A 25,024-nucleotide genomic window follows, 5' to 3' on the forward strand; every position below is an offset into this window, starting at 1 on the left:
AGTCTCTTGCCTTCCTTCCATAACTTTTGACTAACCAAGAACCTATCAACTTCCACTTCAAATATACACAATGACTTGCTCTCCACAGCTGTGCGTGGCAATAAATTCTACAAATTCATCACTCTACAGCTAAAGAAATTATTTCTCATCTGTTTTAAAGGGAGGTCCTTCTATTCTGAGGCTGTGCCCTCTGGTGCAAGACTCAGCCTCTATAGGAAACATCCTCTCCACCTACACCCTGTCTAGGCCTTTCAATATTCAATATGTTTCAATGAGATTCCTCACCCCCCCCCCCACCTCTTCATTCTTCTAGACCGGTGAGTACAGGATCAGAGCCATCAAACGCTCCTCATACACTCCCGGGTTCGTCCTTGTGAACCTCCTCTGAACTTTCGCCAACGTCAGCACATCCTCTCTATGACAAAGCTGCTCGCAATGCTCCAACTGAGGCCTCATCAGTGCCTTATAAAGATAAACTACAATGAAGCTTCCAAATACGACAACAAAAAATAGCTTAAAACAAGAAAATAAGTCTTTATTTAGAGTCATAGAAAAGTACAGGCCAGAAACAGGCAGTTCAGCACATCCAGTCCACGCCAGAATCCTTTAACCTGCCTATTCCCATTGACCTGCACCCGGACCATCCATGTACCGATCCAAAATTCTCTTAAGTGTTGAAATCGAGTTCGCATGCACCACTTGTGCTGGCAGCTCAATCCACATTCTTATGACCATCTGAGTGAAGAAGTTTCCCTTCACGTTTCCCTTAAACTTTTTGCCTTTCACCCTTAACCCATGACCTCTGATCCTCTGGTTGTAGTCCCACCCAACCTTAATGGAAAAAGCCTCCTAGCCCTTACCCTATCTATACCCCTCATAATTTTGTATATCTCTATCAAATCTGCTCTCAATAGTCTACATTCCGCAGAATATCTGCATTAAATGTCAATGATTTGGATGGTGGAATTGATGGCTTTGTTGCAAAGTCTGCAGGCGTTAAGAAGATAGGTAGAGGGGCAGGTAGTTTTGAGGAAGTAGAGAGGCTACAGAAGGACTTAGACAGATTAGGGGAATGGGCAAAAAATGGCAGATGGAATACAGTGTCGGGAAGTATAAGGTCATGCACTTTGGTAGGTGAAAGGGCTGACTTTTTCTAAATGGAACAAATACAAAAAATTTAGGTTCAAAGGGACTTGGGAATCCTAGTGCAGGATTCACTAAATGTTAATTTGCAGGTGGGGTCTGTGCTGAGAAAGGCAAATGCAATGTTAGCATTCATTTCAAGAAGACTACAATATAAAAGCGAGGATGTAGTGTCGAGACTTTATGAAGCACTGGTGAGGCCTCACTTGTGTAACGTGAGCAATTCTGGGTCTCATAGTTTAGAAAGGTTGTGTTGAAACTGGAGAGAGTTCAAAGGAGATTCAGGGAAATGATTCCAGGATTGAACGGCTCGTCACATGAAGAGTGTTTGATGGCCCTGGGCCCGCATTCACTAGAATTCATAAGGATAAGGGTGACCTCATTTAAAAACTATCAAATGCGAAAGGCCTTGATAGAGTGGATATAGAGAGGATGTTTCCTATGGTGGGAGAGTCTAAGACTAGAGAACACAGCCTCAGAATAGAGGGGCATTCTTTTAGAATGGAGGAGGTATTTCTTTAGCTAGAGAGTGGTGAATCTGTGGAATTCTTTGCCACAGCTTTGGAAGCCAAGTCTTTATGTATAGTTAAGGCAGAGGATGATAAATTATTGATTGATTAGGGAATGAAGGGATAGAGAAGAAGGCAAGAGCTTAGGGCTGACAGGAAAGTAGATCAGCCGTGATGAAATGGTGGAGCAGACTCGATGGGCTGAATGGCCTAATTCTGTTCCTGCATCCTATGGTCTCGAGGACTACAGTCCTAACCTATTAAATCTTTCCTTATAACTCAGGTCCTCCAGACCCCACAACATCTTGTAGATTTTCTCTGTACTCTTTCAACTTTATTTACATCTTTCCTGTAGGTAGGTGACCAAAACTGAATACAATACTCCAAATTAGGCCTCATCGATGTCTTATACAACTTCACCATAACATCCCATCTCCTGTGCTCAACACATTGATTTATAAAGGCCAATGTGCCAAAGCTTTCTTTACGATCCCATCTGCATGTCACTTCACTTTCAACGAATTACGAACCTGTAGTCTCAGATCCCTTTGTTCTACCGCACACCTCAGTGCCCGACTGCTCACTGGGTAAGATCTATCCAGGCTGATCCTACTGAAGTGCAAAACCTCACACTTGTCTGCATTAAATTCCATCTGCCATTTTTTAGCCCACTTTTCCAGCTGATGCAGATCCTTCAGCAAGCCTTGATAGCCTTCTTGCAGTCCACTACATCCCCAGTCTTGGTGTCACCCGTAAATATGCTGATCAGGTTAACCACATTATCATCCAGATCAACTGATACAGATGACAAACAACAAAGGACCCAGCACTGATCCCCGTGACACACCACCAGTCACAGGTCTCCTGTCAGAGGCAAGCATCCATTACTACTCTTTGTCTTCTCCCACAAAGCCAAAGTCTAATCCAATTTACTGTCTCATTTTGAATGCTGAGCAACTGAACTTTACTGGACCAATCTCCCATGCGGGACCTTGCCAAACGCCTTATTAAAGTCTACGAAGACAACATCCACTGCCTTGACTTCATTCATTTTCCTGGTAACTTCCTCGAAATAAGCTTTAAGATAGGTTAGAGATGATCTATCACACACAAAGCCACGTTGACCATCCTTAATCAGTCCATGCCTATCCAAATGCTTATATATCTGGTCCCTTAGAAAACCTTCCAATAACTTTCCCACAGCTGATGTCAGACTCACTCACCTATAGTTTCCTGGCTTATGTTTAAAGCCCCTTTTAAACGTGGAACAACTTCGGTTATCCTCCAATCCTCTGGTAGCTCTCTTGTCGCTAGGGATGATTTAAATATCTCTGCTAGGGCATCATCAATTTCTGCACTTGCCTCTCATAGGGTCATGAAGGAACACCTTGTCAGGCCCTGAGGATTTATGTACACTGATTGTGTCAGGACAGCAAACCCCTCCTCCTCTACAATCTGTACAGGGCCCACGAAGTTGATGCCACTTTGCCTCACTTCTATAGACTCTGTGTCCATCTCCTGAGTAAATACAGGTGCAAATAATTTATTTAAGATCTTCCCCATCTGATTTGGCTCAACACATGGATTACCATTCTGGTCTTAGAGAGGGCCAATTTTGCCCCTTGCAATCCTTTAGTTCTTAACATATCTGTAGACTACCTTAGGATTCTTCTTCATCTTGTCTGGTAGAGCAACTTCATGCCTACTTTTAGTCCTCCTGATTTCATTCTTAAGAGTTCTCTTGTATTTCTTATACTCCATAAGCACCTCATTAGTTCCTACTTATCTATACCTGATATATACCTCTTTTTTACTTAAACCAGGGCCTAAATATTTCTTGAAAATCAAGGTTCCCTACACTTGATATCTTTATCTTTTATTCGGACAGGCACACACAAGCTCAATTTCGCTTTTGATGGCCTCCCAATTACCAAGTACACCTTTGCCAGAAAACAGCCTGTCCCAAAACACACTTGTCAGTTCAATTCTGATAACATCAAAATTGGTCTTGCTCCAGTTTAATATCTCAACCTGCAGACCAGACCTATCTTTTTCATATTTACTAATAATCTAATGGCATTGTGGTCACTAGATGCAAAGTGTCCCCCTACACAAACTTCTGTCACCTGCCTCTCTCATTCCCCAATATCGGACCCAGTATCTCATGCTCTCTCATTGGGGTTTCTACATACTGATGAAGGAAACTTTCCTGAACAAATTTGAAAAACTCTATCCCATCTAGTCCTTTTACAGTCGGGGATTCCTAGCCAATATGTGGAAAGTTAAAAACCACCTACTATAACAACCTTATGTTTCTTGCAACAATTTGCAATCTCTTTACAAATTTGTTCCTCTAAATCCTTAGGACTGTGGGTAGTCAATAATATAGCACCATTAAAATGATTATACTTTTCTTATTTCCCAGTTCCACCCATTTTACCTCACTGGTTGAGTTCTCCAGTCTGTCCTGACAAAGCATGGCTGTGACATTTTCCCTGACTTGTAACGTCACCCCTCCTCCTTTAATCCCTCCTGCTTTGTCACGTATAAAGCAACGAAACCCTAAAATACTGAGCTGCCAGTCCTGCAATCAAGTTTCACAAATGGCTACAGTATCATAATTCCATGTGTTGATCCATACCCCGAGCTCATCCACTTTTCCAACGATACTTCTTGCATTGAAATATACGCAGCTCAGGGCACTAGTCTCACCTTATCTCCTGACGATGTCTGAGGTCTTACCAACATCTGTCTCCACAACCTCCCCACTAACAGTTCTGGCACTCTGGTTCCCATCTCCCTGCAACTCGGCAGTTTAACAGGGGCACGACTGCGCAAGCGCGTGTAAGTCGGACCTTGAGGCAGCAAAAGTATTTGAAAAGAGCAGTTTGTGGAAGTCGGTCATTTTCTTCGGCAGTTTAACAGGGGCACAACTGCGCAAGCGCGTGTAAGTCGGACCGTGAGGCAGCGGGAGTATTTAAAAGAGAACAGTTTGATGGAGCCGGCAACAGAGTAGAGGGAGACAGAGTAGGAAGGCTTTGTCTCCAGAGGCTTCGGCGAGCAGAGGCGGAGGATGAGCTTCACTCCAAGTGAGGTAAGGCCGGGTAAGTTCCTTTCAAAGGAGAAAGTTTCAAAAGTTGAGGCAAGTATTGGGTAGGTCATGGCAGCTGAGATCAGCCCTGTGGTTTGTTCATCCTGCAGCATGTGGGAAATCAGGGATACTTCCAGTGTCCCTGACGACTATGTGTGCAGGAAGTGTGTCCAACTGCGGCTTCTGGCAGACCGCATTGAGCATCTGGAGCTGCGATTGGATTCATACTGGAGCATCCGCGATGCTGAGAAAGTCGTGAATAGCACGTTCAGTGAGTTGGCCACACCACAGGTAAAGGCTACACAGGCAGAAAGGGAAGGGGTGGCCACTAGACAGCGTAGCAGTAGGCAGGTAGTGCAGGAGTCCCCTGAGATCATCTCCCTCCTAAACAGATATACTGTTTTGGATACTGTTGGGGGAGATGTCTCATCAGGGGAAGGCAGCAGCAGCCGAGTTCATTGCACCATGGGTGGCTCTGTGGCACAGGAGGGAAGGAAAAGGAGTGGGAGAGCTATAGTGATAGGGGATTTGATTGTAAAGGGAATAGATAGGCGTTTCTGCGGCCACAAACGAGACTCCAGGATGGTATGTTGCCTCCCTGGTGCAAGGGTCAAGGATGTCTCTGAGCGGCTGCAGGACATTCTGGAATGGGAGGGTGAACAGCCAGTGGTCATGGTGCACATAGGTACCAACGATATAGGTAAAAAATGGGATGAGGTCCTACAAGGTGAATTTAGGGAGTTAGGAAATAAACTAAAAAGTAGGACCACAAAGGTAATAATCTCTGGATTACTACCAGAGCCAGGTGTTAGTCAGAGTAGAAATAGGAGGATATTTCAGATGAATACGTGGCTTGAAAAATGGTGCAAGGGGGCAGGATTCAATTTTCTGGGGCCTTGGAACTAATTCTGGGGGAGGTGGGACCAGTACAAACAGGATGGTCTGCACCTGGGCTGGACTGTAACCAATGTCCTAGGGGGAGCATTTGCTACTGCTGTTCAGGAGGATTTAAACTAATGTGGCAGGGGGATGGGAACAAGTGCAGAGAGACAGAGGGGTGTAAAATGAGGGTAGAACCAAAAAGTAGTAAGGTGAAAAGTAAAAGTGGCAAGCAGGCAAATCCAGGGTAAAAATCAAAAAGGGCCACTTTTCAACATAATTGTATAAGGGCTAAGAGTGTTGTCAAAACAAGCCTGAAGGCTTTGTGTGTCAATGCGAGGAGCATTCGTTAACAAGGTGGATGAATTGAATGTGCAGATAGTTATTAATGAATATGATATAGTTGGGATCACAGAGATATGGCTCCAGGGTGACCAAGGATGGGAGCTCAACATCCAGGGATATTCAATATTCAGGAGGGATAGACAGGAAAGAAAAGGAGGTGGGGTAGTGTTGCTGGTTAGAGAGGAGATTAATGCAATAGAAAGGAAGGACATTAGCCTGGAGGATGTGGAATCGATATGGGTAGAGCTGCATAACACTAAGGGGCAGAAAACGCTGGTGTGAGTTGTGTACAGGCCACCTAACAGTAGTAGTGAGGTTGGGAATGGCATTAAACAGGAAATTAGAAATGCGTGCAATAAAGGAACAGTAGTTATAATGGGTGACTTCAATCTACATATGGATTGGGTTAAACAAATTGGTAAGGGTGCTGAGGAAGAGGATTTCTTGGAATGTATGCGGGATGGATTTCTGAACCAACATGTCGAAGAACCAACTAGAGAGCAGGCCATTCTGGATTGGGTATTGAGCAATGAGGAAGGGTTAGTTAGCAATCTTGTTGTGCGAGGCCCCTTGGGTAAGAGTGACCATAATATGGTGGAATTCTTCATTAAGATGGAGAGTGACACAGTTAATTCAGAAACAAAGGTTCTGAACTTAAAGAAGGGTAACTTTGAAGGTATGAGATGTGAATTAGCTAAGATAGACTGGCAAATGATACTTAAAGGGTTGACGGTGGATTTGCAATGGCAAGCATTTAAAGATCGCATGGATGAACTACAACAAGTGTTCATCCCAGTTTGGCAAAAGAATAAACCAGGGAAGGTAGTGCACCCGTGGCTGACAAGGGAAATTAGGGATAGTATCAAGTCCAAAGAAGAAACATATAAATTAGCAAAAAAAAGCAGCACACCTGAGGACTGGGAGAAATTCAGAGACTAGCAGAGGAGGACAAAGGGCTTAATTAGGAAAGGGAAAAAAGATTATGAGAGAAAGCTGGCAGGGAACATAAAAACTGACTGTAAAAGCTTTTATAGATATGTGAAAAGAAAAAGATTGGTTAAGACAAATGTATGTCCCTTACAGTCAGAAACAGGTGAATTAATCATGGGGAACAAGGACATGGCAGACCAATTGAATAACTACTTTGGTTCTGTCTTCACTAAGGAGGACATAAATAATCTTCCGGAAATAGTTAGGGGACCGAGGGTCTAGTGAGATGGAGGAACTGAGGGAAATACATGTTAGTAGGGAAGTGGTGTTAGGTAAATTGAAGGGATTAAAGGCAGATAAATCCCCAGGGCCAGATGGTCTGCATCCCAGAGTGCTTAAGGAAGTAGCCCAAGAAATAGTGGATGCATGTGGTGAACTAGATATACCTGTCTGACTGCTCCTGTGGCTCCTCCCACAGACCCTGCTGACTGCCCCTGTGGCTCCTCCCACAGACCCCTGTATAAAGGCGACTGTGGCCTGCTGCTCTCCCTCATTTTTCGACCCCCAAGACCCTGGAGCAGCTCTTGCCTTTGAACACTGGCTGGTGTGCTTCCAATCGTACTTAGAGGAGGTTCGTGCCACCGACTCGGCTGTTCGGCTCAGACTTCTCCTCTCGAGGGTCGCCCCAAAAGTTTATTCGTTCATCAGGGACATATCCACCTACGAGGAGGCGCTTGCCGCCCTCAAAAGACAGTACCTGCGGCCAGTAAATCCAGTTTATGCACGGCACCGCTTGGCAACACGAAAACAGCGGCCTACGGAGTCGACTGCTGAATTTCTCCGAGATCTACAGGCACTCGCGCGGACTTGTGACTGCCAAGCGCTCACAGCGGAACAGCATACGGAACTCTTGGTCCGAGACGCTTTTGTGACTGGGGTCCGGTCAGTGTGTATACGCCAGCGGCTGCTGGAAAAAGCTGATCTTACCTTACGCTCCGCGATAGAGACGGCCGATACGATAGAGGCTGCGCAGCTGTACGCCGAAGAGGTCCAGCCGCGCGATTCCCCGGTTCTGAGCGAATTCGCCAACGCCGCTGCCAGACGCGGTATCTCGAACCCCTCGAATTCGCCAGGTATAAAACTCTGTTACTTTTGTGGGCTTCCGAAACATCCCAGAAACAGCTGCCCGGCTCGCGAAGCGACTTGTTCCAGCTGTGGGAAGAAGGGCCATTTCGCCAAGGTATGTAAGTCTAAACCGCGCCCGGGGTCGAGCAGCGCTGCGTCTGAGACCTGGGGGCCGCCATTTTGCATGACCGGATGTGGACAACCATCTTTGCCGGCGTCACCAGGCCCCGCCCCCGACTCGCCATCTTGCATGCCCGGATGTGAGCGGCCATCTTTGCCGGCGTCACCAGGCCCCGCCCCCGACACGCCCCGTTCAACACTGGCTTCCGTGACCCTCGACCAAAGCGCCCCACACCAGCTCGCAAGGTCGATGATGGACATCCTGGTGGAGGGGCACAGGACTAGCTGCCTGTTTGACACGGGCAGCACTGAGAGTTTTATTGACCCGGCCACAGTGAAACGCTGTGGACTCGTGACACGGCCGGTACGTCAGAAGATCACCTTGGCTTCTGGGTCGCATTCCACGGACATCCAGGTGGGTTGTGTAGCGACATTGGTGGTGCAGGGCACAGAATATCGGAACTTTGCGCTACTGGTCATGCCTCGACTGTGCGCACCTGTGCTATTGGGGCTGGACTTCCAGAGCCACCTCGAAAGTGTGACTATGGCATATGACGGGCCCCTCCCACCACTCACTGTCAGGAATCCTCAGTTTGGTGGGACTTCGCCATATACTCCGTTACCACACGCACATACACACCGAACCACACATCCCGCCCAGCACCATGCCGATAGCTGGGCTGCTGACACTATTTGCAACCTCTCCACCCTCAAGATCCCTCCCCCTTCGCTGTTCACCAACCTGACCCCCGACTGTAAACCTGTGGCAACTAAAAGTAGGAGGTACAGTGCGGGGGACAGGGCCTTTATTCATTCAGAGGTGCAGCGGCTGCTCAGGGAGGGGATCATTGAGCCGATATCTCACTTCCTAAGTCTCAGCGTGAGTTATTGATGGTGCATCAATGCATTAGTGATAATTTTTCCAAAACTCTTTAGATTCTGGATTAGTTCCTGAGGATTGGAGGGTGGCTAATGTAACCCCACTTTTTAAAAAAGGAGGGAGAGAGAAACCGGGGAATTATAGACCAGTTAGCCTGACATCGGTGGTGGGGAAAATGCTAGAGTCGGTTATCAAAGATGTGATAACAGCACATTTGGAAAGAGGTGAAATCATCGGACAAAGTCAGTATGGATTTGTGAAAGGAAAATCATGTCTGATGAATATTATAGAATTTTTTGAAGATGTAACTAGTAGAGTGGATAGGGGAGAGTCAATGGATGTGGTACATTTGGATTTTCAAAAGGCTTTTGACAAGGTCCCACACAGGAGATTAGTGTGCAAACTTAAAGCACACGGTATTGGAGGTATAGTATTGATGTGGATAGAGAATTGGTTGGCAGATAGGAAGCAAAGAGTGGGAGTAAACGGGACCTTTTCAGAATGGCAGGCAGTGACTAGTGGGATACCGCAAGGCTCAGTGCTGGGGCCCCAGTTGTTTACAATATATATTAATGATTTAGACGAGGGAATTAAATGCAGCATCTCCAAGTTTGCGGATGACATGAAGCTGGGCGGTGGTGTTAGCAGTGAGGAGGATGCAGGGTGACTTAGATAGGTTAGGTGAGTGGGCAAATTCATTGCAGATGCAATTTAATGTGGATAAATGTGAGGTTATCCACTTTGGTTGCAAGAACAGGAAAACAGGTTATTATCTGAACGGTGGCCGATTAGAAAAAGGGGAGGTGCAATGAGACCTGGGTGTCATTGTACACCAGTCATTGAAGGTGGGCATGCAGATACAGCAGGCGGTGAAAAAGGCAAATGGTATGTTGGCATTCATAGCAAAAGGATTCGAGTACAGGAGTAAGGAGGTTCTACTACAGTTGTACAAGGCCTTGGTGAGACTGCACCTAGAGAATTGTGTGCAGTTTTGGTCCCCTAATCTGAGGAAAGACATTCTTGCCATAGAGGGAGTACAGAGAAGGTTCACCAGATTGATTCCTAGCATGGCAGGACTTTCATGTGAAGAAAGACTGGATTGACTAGGCTTATACTCGCTGAAATTTAGAAGATTGAGGGGGGATCTTATTGAAACGTATAAAATTCTAAAGGGATTGGACAGGCTAGATGCAGGAAGATTGTTTCCGATGTTGGGGAAGTCCAGAATGAGGGGTCACAGTTTAAGGATAAAGGGGAAGCCTTTTAGGACCGAGATGAGGAAAAACTTCTTCACACAGAGAGTGGTGAATCTGTGGAATTCTCTGCCACAGGAAACAAATGAGGCCGGTTCATTGGCTATATTTAAGAGGAAGTTAGATGTGGCCCTTGTGGCTAAAGGAATCGGGGGTATGGAGAGAAAGCAGGTACAGGGTTCTGAGTTGGATGATCAGCCATGATCATACTGAATGGCGGTGCAGGCTCGAAGGGCCTAATGGCCTACTCCTGCACCTATTTTCTATGTTTCTAACTATTGTTTAAACCTCACTGTGCAGCATTATCAATCTTTTCTGCTAGAATATGAGTTCCCCTCCAGTTCAGGTGCAAACTGTCCCTTCTGTGCAGTTCCCACCTCCCTGGAAGAGAGCCCAATGATCCAAAAATCTTATTCTCTCCCCCCTACACCAACTCCTTAGTCACTTATTAAACTGTATAAACTTCCCAGTCCTGTCCTCACTAGCACATGGAACTGATAGCAATCCTCAGATCACAACCCTAGACGTACTGCCCTTAAGGCTGATTTATACTTCTGCGTAGGCTCTATGCCGTAGCCTACGCCGTTGTGAGCATTTATACTTGTGCGTTGGTGTGTCTGCGTCGCTCTGCAATTCACCACCAAAACGCTAGTTGGCGCTGGGGTTCCTATGCCACTGTGTTGAGTTTCTCTGTGTACTTCAAACAATGGCGACTGAAACTGAGCGCATCATGTTGGAGTTGGAGCTAATAAATGTTGAACAAGAGTTACTTTCATTGAAATTACTGCAACGCAGAAAAGAGAGAAGGCGTCGGATGAGATGGTGTGTACGACCATAGAACGGACTGAGGCAGAAGGAGAGTGAATTTTCTGTGCTTGTCCGGCCACTAAGAGGCATGGACGAGGAAATGCATTTCAAATACTTTCAGATGTTGGCAGGTAGATCTGACGATCTGGTTCATCGTCTCCAACCATTTCCTCCAATGCGTAGGAGGAAATGCGATGCTACCGTGCGAACCAATCGCAGTTGTTGCGGTCTGCGTCGCCACGACACTTAGTTACATTTTTGGGGAGGTACGCGTCAGGCTACGGTGTAGGGTACGCAGCTATGCCGTACCTATGGCATAGATTCCACACAGAAGTATAAATTGGACTTTACAACTTAGCACCGAACTCCCTGAACACTCTATGCAGGACCATGACTTCTGGCTGTTCACCCTTCCAATTAAGAACGCCGAGTTCTCAATCCGAGATATCCTGGACCTTGACACCTGGGAGGCAACATTCCATCCTGTAATCTCATTCTCGCCCACAGAACTCCCTTTCTGTTCCCTTAACTAATGAATCCACCGCACGCCTCTTCTCCACTCCCCCTCCCCTGTCCGTTCTGAGTCACAGATTTAGACTCAGTGCCAAAGACCCGACCACTGTGACTTTCCTCTGCTCGGTCGTCCCTCCCCAACAGTATCCAGTATTTAAAATGTTTCTTCCATACATTTTCTGCAGGTTTCAGACAAGCATATTTTAAGAAGCTTAGATTTAATGTCTTGATCAATCAATATTGCATTTTTCCTTCTTTGCATCACACAGCAGTTGAGACAAGTCAAATAACCTGATGGAACAGTTCACCATTTCAAAGAAATGATCAGAGATCCCAGAAGGCTGTCTTGTAATGTAATGCTTTAAATAGTAGAAGTTGTGAACTTGCCATTCTTCCCTGAATACAATAAACAAATACGCTCTTAAACATAACTAAAGCTAATACAATTAACAATTATTCCCCCCCCCCCCACCCCCAATCCGGAGAAAAATAATGTCCAGGAATGCATTTTATCAAATACAAGCTGTGGAATTCTATTCAATTAACACCATTAAGAATCGACTGGATGAAGAGGGCATCTCACCGCTACTTGAGCAGAGTCCATGAACCTGAGGCCGAAGTAATCTTTCTCAATGATGTCGAGATGGTACATGATTTGCTCAAACAATTCCTGGCCTTTAGCTTTTTTCTAAACAGGAAAAAAAGAAGAAAATGTCAATGTTAATATTTAAAATCTTTCTCCCAGACATTTTCCACAGGTTTCAGACAAATATATTTTGGGAAACATGAATCCAATGTCTTCATCAATCAATCAACATTGCAATTTCTCTGCAAGATAAAATACATATGTTTCAAATATTTCCTCATAAATCTGACCAGTGGTCACTGGCATGTTAACTGGATAGACCTCTTCGTGGTTGCTGTCTGGACTGTTAAGAATTTCCAGAGTTGTCTCCTTCTATTTCAAATTTTCAGTTGTCTGCATTTTGGGCTTTTAGATCATAACTGTTTCCATAAGACCATAAGACACAGGAGCAGAATTAGGCCATTCAGCCCATCATGTCTGTTCGGCCATTCCATCATGGTTGATCCCAGATTCCACTCAACCCCAACCCCATACACCTGCCTTCTCGCCATATCCTTTGATGCCCTGACCAGGAATCAGGAAACTATCAACTTCCACCTTAAATATATCAGCAGACTTGGCCTCCAAAACAGTCTGGGGCAGAGCACTCCACAGATGCACTGCTGCTCCCTGGCTAAAAAAATTCCTCCTTGTCTCTGTTCTAAAGGGTTGTCACTCAACTTTGAGGCTGTGCCCTCTGGTTCTGGATATCCCCACCACAGGAAACATCCTCTCCACATCCACCCTATCTAGCCCTTTCAACACTCAGTAGGTTTCAATGAGAACCCCCGCATTCTTCTAAATTTCAGTGAGTACAGGCCCAAAGTTGCCAAATGTCCCTCATATGTTAACCCCTTAATTCCAGGAATCATCCTCATGAATTTCCTCTGGACTCTCTCAAATGACAACACCATCCTTTCTGAGATATGGGGTCCAAGTTTCATCGAACATTATCAGGCAAAACTTGAGCCACACTGGGCACTATGGTATCATTGCAGTTAGCACAGCACTATTGCAGTTCAACTCTGGCATCCTCTGTAAGGAATTTGCATGTGCTCCCCGTGGAGTGCATGGATTTTCTCCCAATGCTCCGGTTTCCACCCACAGCCCAAAGGTGTACTTGTTAGTAAGTCATTGTAAATTGTCCCATGATTTGGCTAGGGTTACATCTGTGGGTTGCTAGGTGGTGAGACTTGAAGGGCCAGAAGTGACTGAGTGGGTGGGCGGGAGAGTGATTCAAAGGTAGAGTGAAAAACCAGTCATACATACCATTTATCCAGATCAATTATTAAAATAATGCACTGAGTTAGTACAACAGAGCAATTGCAAAGTGCAGAATAAGTGACAGTGAAATTGGAGTTCGGGTAGACAATAAGCTGCAAGGTCAAGGTGATTACGAGATAGATTGAGAGCTCAAGAGTCTGTGCTATGGAACCAACAAAGGGAAAGAAGCTGTGCTCGAGCCTGGTTCTACTTGCTTTCAGTCTTTTGTATCTGCTGCCCAATGAGAGGGAAAGATGAAAGCTGGGTGAGTTCTTTATTTAGGCTGGCTTCTCTGCCGAGGCAGTTAGAACTGCAGACAGAGTCCATGGAGGAGAGGCCAATTTCCCTGATGTGCTGAGCTGTGTCCACAACTCTTTGGTGTTTCCTGTGGTCATGGGTGGAGCTGTCTCCAATGGTTACCGATCAGCTTCATTTCTATCTACTTGGAGCTCTCAACCCCCTCGACTTCATCTCCTGTCCTTTCATACGAACCCTCACGGCTGGGTGAACTTGGACATTCTCAAGTGCATCAAGGAATGAACCTACCGTCCAGCAATTTCCAATCTGTCAATCATTCCGTACTCCCTGGGTACTTACAGTAGCAATACATGCTGTTCCTTGGCCCTCATCACAGAGCAGCCTGTCTGACGAGGACATGGCTTGCGTGCGCACGTACACACACACACACACGTACACACACACACACATACACACACATACACACACACACACCACCACCACCACCACCCCAAAAAAATAGGATACAGTTAAAACAGAGTCAAACTATTTCCTTCCTAGTCTTTCATTTTCTTAAAGTGCTGCTTAAATAGTTCTGTTTACGATGCAAGTATAGATTCATTGTACACTGGAAAACAGGGCTTTCATGAAAATGTTTGGTGTAAAACTAAATCTCTCTCCCTGGTCTAAATGAACAATAGTGGTGCCCCTGTCAAAAACATACATAAATACAAAAGAAATTACCGCTGGGGGATTGGTGTCTAGACAGCTCTGTTATGGGGAAGCAAGTTCACAGGTTTGGTAAGCGAGACAGAAGACACAATAAGATTACAAATAAACACATTAACCATTTACAGACAAACAAAAAACATTTGACCAAAACATCTCAGTCAAACAAGTATCTAAGTCAACAGCCAGAAGCCCTGGATGAACCATGAGGTCCACAATCTGCTGAGGGCCTGATCAGAGGCATTCAAGTCTGGTGATAACCAAGTTACAAGAGGTCCAGATACGATCTCTGGAAAACCATCTCACCAGCGAAGCAGTAAACCTGAATCAACAAAGGATGCTCGACAGTTGTGGCAGGATTTGAATACTATCACATCTTACAAAGTTAAAAATCAAGTGACATAAACAACAGCAGGACTTCACTTCCAGATGAGCTCAATGCCTTCTATGCTCACTTTGACCATCAAAACATGGAGGGACCTTCATGAAATCCCACAGCCCTGATGATTCTGTGATTTCAGTATCTGAGGCTGATGTGCGAATCACCTTCAGGAGGGTGAACCCATGAAAAGCATCTGTCCCAGACAGGATACCTGGCCTTGGTCTTATAGGCTTCTGCTGCATCAGCTGGCTGGAGTGTTCAGAGATCTTTAACATCTCACATTGGCAGTCTGAAGCACCCATTTGCTTCAAGCAGGCTTCAATTATATTGGTAGCTAAGAAGAACATGGTAACCTGCGTCAATGACTATCATCCAGTAGCACTTACCACCACAGTGATGAAGTGTTTTGAGAGGTTGGTCTTAAAACACATCATCTCCTGCCTGAGAAGTGCCTTGGATCCACTCCAATTTGCCTACTGGAGCAACAGGTCCTCAGCAGATGCCATCTCATTGGCTCTTCACACAACCCTGGAACATCTGGACAGCAAAGGTGTATACATCAGAATGCTCTTTATTGACGACAACTCAGCATTCAATATCCTCATTCCCTCAAAGCTAATCAATAAGCTTCAAGGTATTGGCCTCAATAGTAGGCCTCCATTAGTCTCTTGGATGGTGCCTTGGATTTGTGCCTTGGAAAGTTTCCAGGGCGCAAGCCTGGGCAGGGTTTTATGGGAGACCGGTAGTTGCCCAAGTTGCAAGTCTCCCCTCTCCACGCCACCGATGTTGTCCAAGGGAAGGGCATTAGATTGGCCTCAGTGCCTCCTTGTGCAATTGGATCATGGATTTCCTCACTTGCAGGCCCCAGTCAGTTTGGATTGGCAACAACATCTCCTCCGCAGTCTCCATTTGTGCAGATGCACCACAAGGTACCCCCGCGCTACTCACTTTACACTTATGACTGTGTGGCTAAGCACAGCTCCAATGCCATATTCCAGTTTGCTGCCAACATTGCTGTTGCAGACCAGATCAAAGGTGGTGATGAATCAGCATATAGGAGGGAGATTGAAAATCTGACTGAGTGGTGCCACAACAAAAGTTCAATTTATTATCAAAGTATGTACAGAGAATACAAGTCTGAGAACCGTTTTCTCCAGACAGCCATGAAATGCAGAAATCCAGGAAAGCCGTTGAAGGAAAAGACATCAACCACCTCGCACAAAAAAGGAGCAAAACTCGCAAACCCCAAACCCTCCAGCCCCTCCCTCGCACCAAACTAACAAATCACTCACCCGGACATGGCAGCTAAAACATCAAACCCTAACCCCCAAGTCCCTCCCACACAAAATAACAGCAACAATAACATCAAACCCCCAACCTCACTCGCGCATAAGATCGCTCACACAGAGAAACACTAACAAGTACATCAAATCCCCTACCCCTCCCTAGCAACATATCACCCAACCGCCAATCGACAACAAGAAAGAAAACACAAAAACACAGAAGTCCACGCCACACCAATAATCACAGAATATCGGAAACAACCACAATCAGCATCGAGGAGAGCAACAGCTCGAACTTAGTCCTCCCATGAGGAGCGATTGTCGACCCGCGGCCTCTTAAACTGTGGCCAAACCTGTGAAGAGAGGGCGCTGACCCGACATAGCCCCTCGACCCCCAGCCCAACGTGCCTCCGCCCCAACCCATGAAAACCCACCGCTGATCCAGCTTCCTCTGCATTCGTCTCTCACTCAATGTCAGCAGGACCACGGAACTGATTACTGACTTCAGGAAGAGAAGCCCAGAGGTCCGTGAGGCAGTCCTCATCAGAGAACTAGAGCTGGAGAGTGTCAACAACTTAAAATTCCTCAGTGTTATTATTTCAGATGACCTGTCCCAGCACACAAGTGCTATTATGAAGAAAGCATGGCAGTGCCCCTATTTCCTTAGAAGTTTACAAGGTTGACAAACTTCTATAGATGTGTAGAGGGGAGCATACTGGGGGGCTGCATCCCAGCCTGGTATAGAAACACCAATGTCCTTGAACAGAAAATCCTACAAAAAGTAGTCTATATGGCCCAGTCCATCACAGGTAAAGCCCTCCCCACCTCTGAGCACATCTGCACGGAGCGTTGCTGCAGGAAAGCAGCATCCATCATCAGAAATCTCCACCACACAGGCCATGCTCTCTTCTCGCTGCTGCCATCAGGAAGCTGGTACAGGAGCCTCAGGACTCTCACCACCAGCTTCAGGAACAGTTATTACCACTCCACCATCAGGCTCTTGAACCAGAGGGGATAACTTCTCTCAACTTCACCTACCCCACAACCTATGGACTCACTTTCAGGGACTAGTCATCTCAAGTTCCTGGTGCTCATTAAAAAGACTGGATCCATCCTTGGCTACAACCCAGACATTTTTGAGTTAGTGGTAGAGAGGAGGTCACTAAACAGTTATCCATCACGGACAATCTGGCACATCCTCTCCATGACCTGCTGAATAAGCAGTGGAGCCCCCTTTCGAACAGGCTCATTCAGCTCCCCTGTCACAAGGATCATTACACAAAATCTTCCCTAACAAATGCAATAAGCATATACAACAGTTCATCTCTGTGCAACAGGAGAACACACGTCATAGTACAATAGTCTCTATTTGATTTTGTACATTATTGCACATTGCTAAATTATTATTGTGTATATTGTTATTCTGTGCTTTATTATTAATAATTACTATATATATTATTTATATTTCTGCTATGTGTTTTTTTAAATGTTGCTGATGCAACAAAATAATTTCCTATACTCAATAGAAGAACAGGGGGAGATCTCTTTGAAAGCGCAAGATAGACTAGACATGCAGAAGATGTTTCCTGTAATGGGGGAGTTGGGGACTAGAGGGCACAGCCCCAGAATACAAGGCTCCTTTAGAACAGAGACGAGGAAGAATTTCTTTAGCTAGAGGGTTGTAAATCTGTGGAATTCATTGCCACAGACAGCAGTACATGTTTAAAGTGGGGGCTGATAAATTCTTGATTACTGAGGCTGTGAAAAGTTACAGGGAGAAGGAAGGAGAATGAGGTTAAGAGGACTAACAAATCAGCCATAGGGGAACGTTGAAGCACACCGATGGGGCAAATAGCCTCGTTCTGATCCTGTGTCTTGTGGTCTTATGTCTTAACAAATATAAGTTCTATTTACTCAGAAATGGCACAAAGTATTTCCTAACCAAACAATCACCACAAACCAAGTCACTGTATAATCCCATTTGGCCTCAGTAAAACATATTCTTTTATGTAATACAAAAACATTTGTATAGCTTCACTGAGCATTCAAAGACTACTCATATTTGTCCAGTGCATTGGAAGTCTAGCTAAGCCATTGAAGGAGACACAAAAGCCTTATTGTAAGACCTTAATGAACTATGGCCCAATGTTTCAAAACGCATGGGCAGAGGGAGGCTGGTTTTCTTTATCCAGTAAAATAAATCTCAAGTTCCATTTCTTTCTGACCACCCACACGTCATTTCAATAAGAAAAGACCAACAAACAAAACTGAGTGGTTTTAACCCACTGAGCACCAACTCAAAGCCAATGGTGTAAGGGGAAGATACAGGAGCAGTCACTGTATTTCAAATCAAGATTAACTTTTTAAATAATCAAATATCATCATTGTCATGTGCCATGTTATCTGACATAGGCGATCATGGTCTATCCATGACCATCATTCTTCTTGGCAAATTTTTCCACAGAAGTGTCTTGCCATTGTCTTCTTCTGGGCAGTGTTTTTACAAGCTGGGTGACCCCAGCCATTATCAATACTCTTCAGAGTTTGCCTGCCTGACATCAGTTGTATAACCAGGACTTGTGATACGCACCAGATACGACTATCCACCACCTGCACGTGACCCTGGTCGGGGGAGCTAAGCAAATGCTACACCTTGCCCAAGGGTGACCTGCAGACTAGTGGGGGGAAGGACCTCTTTTGGGGGACTCCAATCTCCACCTCATCACCTGGGTTGACATCTATGAAAAGTTTTCCTTAAGCGAAAAACATGCTAGCATATGAAGCAGGCAGCTACTGGTACAATCACTATAATGTCAAAAGAGACAGATGGGTATTTAATTTGCCAATTAAATCAATAAAGCAAAAGCAAAAAGCTTCTGCAGAGATCCAGCTTGCGGTCAATGTTTTTACTAACTGGCTAATATTGTCAATGTTGCAACAAGATGCAAGTATAGAGAACGGAGCTAGAAAGTTAGTAATGGCCTGAGTTGTTAGATGCAATTGGTTTATTGTTGTCACACACACTGAGGTGGTAAGCAGCTTCGTTTACACACCATTATTACAGGTCATTCCATTCATAAATATGTGGAGGCAGTGTCAAAAACAACAATAACAGAATGCAGAAGAACACCACAGGGCTGTACAGGCCCTTCAGCCCACAACATTGTGCTGACCCCTTAACGTATTCCAAGATCAATTCAACTCTTACCTTCTGTTGTGTATTTAATGTTTCAGTAATCTTGTGTATGTATGTGTTTGTGTGTATGTGTGTGTGTATATATATATATATATACACACACACACACATATATACATACATATACACACACACACACACACATATACATACATATACACACACACACACACACATATATACATACATATACACACACACACACACACACACACACACACACATATATATATATATATATATATATATATATTGATTAAGCTTTCCTGTTCATTCAAGTAATTCTTTATGGGTTATATGTAAAAATATGTTAATTGCATACTGTACATCACGAAACTTGCAGGCCTCGCTTAAAGTAAAGACAAAGTTGCACCCATAATCTTGGGACTCCTGAGTTTTCTTTGAATCAGTTTGATGGTTTGAAATATCAAAACATAACACTTTCTAAATAGCCCTTCATTTTTTCTATCATCCACATGCCAACCTAAGAATCTCTAAAATGTCCCTGATGCATTTGCCTCTACCACCACCCCCCTGACAATTTCTACACACCAGCCACTCTCTGTGTATAAAGCCCACCACTGACGCCCCCCATATTTCCCTCTCAATGCCTTAAAGTTAGTGTTACAGTTACAGAAAAAGAGCAGTGGTGTTGAACGAGTAAAGTGCAAGGGTCATGATAAGGTAGTTTTGAGATTTAGTGTATAAGAGTTTGATTCAAGACTCTTGTAACAAACATTCGGGTTTAAACTGTCCTTGAAACTCGTGGTATATTTTCAAGTTTTTATTCATTCTGTCTGACGGGATACAGGGAGGAGAGAGAATGGTCGGGGTAGGAGGGGCCCGTGGCTGCTTCCTTGAGGGAATGGAAAGTACACACCGAGTCCATGGAAGGGAGACCGGTTCTCACAATTGACAAAGCTGCATTCACAATTCTGCTTTTTTTTTTGCTGTCTTACACCAGGTAGTTGCATACTGTGATATGATGCTTTTTCTATTGTGCATTTGTAAAAATTGGTGAGTCATTGGAAGCACGCCGAGTTTCCATAACAGTCATCCGGGAAATTCCAAATCTGCTTAGCGTACAAAACCTGAATTATTGCACTGTAGTGTGGTACTTGCATAGTCAAGAAGCACTGCTATCATCTGCATACCTGCAAATTCTTTGGACCTGATCCAGTCTCTCATAATTCAAGAGTGCACAGGAGAACTACTTTTTTTTTAAATAACCTTTTTTTAATTGAATTTTCAAATGGTTACAGGAGGAAAAAAAATTATCAACCCTTCCCCCCCCCCAACATATCCTAGTAGAAAGAGAAAAAAAAGAGAGAAAAAAAAGAAAGAATGCCTGGATATCGGAAGATCCCCACATGCTCCATGGAGTTCATAATAGCTTTAGTATATATATTTATTTCTTTCCCCAGATAACCAATAATTATATCTTCAGAGCACCTATATATTTAATCCCATCTTTTGTAAATAAGGGCGCCAAATTTTCAGAAATATTTCATATTTATCTATTAAATTATAAGTAATTTTTTCAAATGGAATGCAGCTAAAAGCTATATCTATTTTCATTTTCTTAATGTATGTTAAAATTCTTTTTCTTTTCATTAAGCCCATTAACATTAAAACTTTAAAAATTCAGTAAATTAGTCATTATTTTTAACAGGGTTACTCCAGTCTATAGTAATACCTAACTTTTCAACTTTTGTAGTACCTTGGGGAATCTTTTTAAAATTCTCCGTGTTGCTATGTGTCTCCCCACCGATTGTCCAGGCAAAGAAAGAAAGATTAAAGAAAAATAGATTATAAAGAAAAAAAAAACAAAATACCCCCCTACTAATGTTGTGAATAAAGAAAAAACACAACACTACCCCCCTCCGTTGTGCGGGTCATGGCAATCGCCATGATTACACACGTGAATCCCATAGCAATCGATCCGAAGTTCCCCCAGCTCCCCTGTAACATAAAAAAGTATATATAAGAGAAGAAAAAATAATATCACTACTCTCGATTAATATTTCTCAAATTTTTACCTTTCTCCCCCTGTATCATATAATTAAGAATGTATTTAAATATTCTTCTGTCCTTAAACATCCATCAACTCCATTCACTGTCCCTGTCTTCATCTTTAATCCGTTTCACTTTTAAATCTTTGGCTGTGGTTAGCGAATATTTGGGAGTTCTTGTGCAAATTCTTCCGCATCCCGATAATCAGTAAAAGATCTTCTTTTTCCGTCATCCAAAAAAATTATCAGGGTTGCCAGGTGGCGCAATATAAATTTATAACCCTTTTCCCATAAAACTTTTTTCGCTGGGTTAAATTCCTTCTTTCTCTTCAAAAGATCATAACTTATATCAGGATAGAAAAGAACTGTTTTCCCTTCTATCATCAATGGCCTGTTTCTCTTTCTGGCACATTGGGCAGCCGCTTTCAGGATCTTTTCTTTATCTTGATATCTTAAGCATTTTATCAAGATTGATCATGGGTTTTGATCAGCTTGAGGTCTTGATCTTAAGGCTCTGTGAGCCCTTTCAATTTCAATTAACTGGGTTCCTTCTTCCATTTCCAAAATTTCCGGAATCCATTTTTGAAAAAAATTTATTGGATCCTCTCCCTCTATACCTTCTTTAAGTCCAACAATCTTAATATTATTTTGTCTGTAAAAATTCCATTTCTTTCTGATGTCCAGGCAAAAATATTATCTTCCATTTTATTCACTCTATCAATGGTGTCTCCCGTTATTTCTTCCAAGTTTTTAATTTTCTTGTCCATTTTGTCCTGTCTTTTCATCATTTTATCAAACATAATCTTCATATTTTTAATATCTTTTTATTACTTTTAATGCTTTTAATCATGCATTATTTGCACCAAAGATTTTTTTATGTCTCCAATATCACCTCCAACCTCTTCCTGTTGCTCTCCTTTGTTTGTCTCTTCATCTTCGTCTGATTTATCCAGAGAATCTAATTCCACCTCATATTCACTTTCAGTTCCGATCATAGCTGGGATTTGTAGTTTGGGTTGCTCGTGTTTGCGCATGCCCCTTCCTTCACGCATGCGCAATTTCTGTTGCTCTTTTTTTTTGGAAACGGTTGATGTTGCCGCAGTTTCCTGTTCTGTATCGCCGGAGGTAAAATGCACTTGAGCCCGAGGCTCTTTCATGGCGGCCGGCCTTGATTCTTTTCCAACTTGTGTTGTCTTCAAAGTAGTAGTTTTCTTCTGCTTCTGTTTAGGAGACATATCTTAAGACAATCCTGAGTAGTTTATAAGTAATTTTTAAAAAGTATTTACTAACTTTTCTTTACTTAAACATTATTTTACTGGGTTTTTTTTTTTACGGGAAAGCTGGATTTCCACGTCTCGATCCTACGTCATCACGTGACGTCCCCCCCACAGAACTACTTGTGCACAGCCAACAAAGAGCTCTTCTCACTGAAGGCTCCAACTGGTACATCACGTCCACAGTTAAGATTCAAGTGCATTATCAAAGAATGTATAAATTGTACAACCTTGAGATTTGCTTGCTCACAAATAACCACACAGGGTACGTAAACAGGAGAAACGTACATAATTCTCACCCCTTGAGTTGGGCTTTCACTTTAAGAGGCTGGTCTGACGTGATGACATTATTATGTAAAGAGTTTTAGCACACTTTTTCTGTGTAGGTTTTGGAGTTCAATAAAACGTGTTGCGGTGTTTCTTAAACATAAAAGGCCTCACTTCATTTTATTTGTGAAAACCTACGTTGGTGACCCTGATGCTCTAGGACGACTCCAGAGTTACTGAACACGCCGGCCGACGCAGTCGCTTTGAAGCTGCCAGAGCTTTGTAAGCAAAGTGCTGTCGCTTAGTTTGTACAAGCTGAGGCCAAATTGGCTCTGCGAGAAACCTCCAACATTAACACCAAATTTTACTATGTCACTCAGCAATTCCACAGCTGCGAGAGTGTTCTGTTTGAACAGCTGCCTGAACACGATAAATACCGACCGCCGAAAACTCATCTTTTATAGACTTTGGACTATCGGAGTCTGATTGCAGCAACCAGTTGCTCTCCCTGCCCAGACTCGGCAATGCAAGGACTTCGGAGCTAATGGACCCCGTGCTCTCCCTCCTAGGAAATCACCATCCCTGTTTTATTTTTAAAGAACCCTTCATGCAGCAAATGCCTGATCAAGTTCACAAGGCGCTCACTAATACATCCGTGAATTTCTACAGGGAGCTTGGCTGCTAGTCCATTTCAGATAAGCAGCAGTGTATCATCTCCCCTCTTTTCCCGATCTCAATAAGCCCAGTCACCTAGGCCTCCCAACACAAGGGTACCTGTGGATGCAAAACAAATCACACCAGGCCTGTATTTTTAACCACACTCACTTTGGTGATATTGCTAAGACGTGCCAATGGCCATGCAGTTTCAACAGTGCCAGCGCATTGGGACATCAGTGGTCTGTGAACACCGTGGGGTCCAGCAGCCAGCGTCGTCTACCTGCTCATTACAGACACCATTTCAGGGTGACGTTTCCTGTGTGACACCAGTGCTCAAGTGAGTGTGCTACTAACGTCACCTATTGATGAGAAAGCAAAGAGTGATAAAACCTCGCTGGAGGCCGCCAATGGCAGCAGGGTCCAGACTCACGGGACACGACGGGTGACGTCGCACTTCAGTAGGCGACATTACACTGTCCTGGCTGAAGCGTCTAGACCTCTGCTCGGTACAGATTTCCTGTGTGCCCAAGGACTGTTAGTCAATCTTAAGAACTGCGGCTTGTGAATGTTAATGACTTCGGGTGTTTACCCAGCACCCCTGTAAGTTTCCCACACTGACTCTGTCAAAAGTGCATGCACCACCAGATATGAATTTACTCCACTGCTGGGCGAACTCCCAGACCCCGCCACGCCCACATTCTCCACTGCACTCGCAAAACATGGGGTCAAGCTTCACATTCCCACAAATGTCCCGCCAGCGTAGACAAACGCTGGCATCTGCAAAGGCTGAGTTGGCCAACATGAAAGGACTCAGAACTGTAGCCCAGTTAAATAGACCCTGGGCTTCACCACTCCGTATGGTCGCCAAGTCCGATGGGGGTTGCTGCCCACATGGTAATTATAGGTGCCTTAACGAGGCCACCATCCCCCATCATTACCCGGTCCCACACATTCAAAACTTTTTGACACATTTAGCAATAAGTTAATTTTTTCCTAAGTTGAACTAATCAGCAGCTACCGTCAGGTGCCTGTGTGCTCAAATGACATTCCCTAAATGGCTGTGATAACCCCGGCTGGGCTCCGAGTTTCTGTGCATGCCATTTGGACTGAAAAATGCCACAGACTTTTCAACTCCGTATTAAAAGACTTAAGATTTTCTTTTTGTTTACCTGCATGACATACCTTGTCACCACTGTGTCAAAATTCAAAGTTATTTAATCTCCGCACACTTTGAGCAGTTAAGCGACACAGGTTCATTATTAACTTTGCTAAATGCCAGTCTGGGTAATCAACCATCGACTTTCTTAGCCATCACATTTCTGCAAAAGGTGCAAATCCCCTCCCAACAAAGTGGCTGCTAATATGGATTTCTCACTGCCCCGCACTACTAAAATACTACAGGAGATTTCAGATATGGTCAATTTCTAACACCACTTCATTCCACATGCTGGTGAACTCACTCTCCCCCTGCGTAATATCCTTTAAGGCAACACCCCAAATCAAG

At 44.1% G+C, this 25,024-nt stretch overlaps 1 protein-coding gene across 2 annotated transcripts in view; it reads right to left on the minus strand.

Moving 5' to 3' along the window:
* The window catches only part of epb41l5 (erythrocyte membrane protein band 4.1 like 5), a 215,138-nt gene that overhangs the window by 122,909 nt on the left and 67,205 nt on the right, over positions 1-25,024 (minus strand). For both annotated transcript variants that reach the window (XM_073026976.1, XM_073026985.1), the window contains exon 2: positions 12,179-12,283. In XM_073026976.1, coding sequence (XP_072883077.1) covers positions 12,179-12,283 — 105 coding nt within the window. The remainder of the gene's footprint in view (positions 1-12,178; positions 12,284-25,024) is intronic.

This window comes from Hemitrygon akajei, chromosome 2, assembly GCF_048418815.1.
Source record: "Hemitrygon akajei chromosome 2, sHemAka1.3, whole genome shotgun sequence".
Taxonomy (NCBI): domain Eukaryota; kingdom Metazoa; phylum Chordata; class Chondrichthyes; order Myliobatiformes; family Dasyatidae; genus Hemitrygon; species Hemitrygon akajei.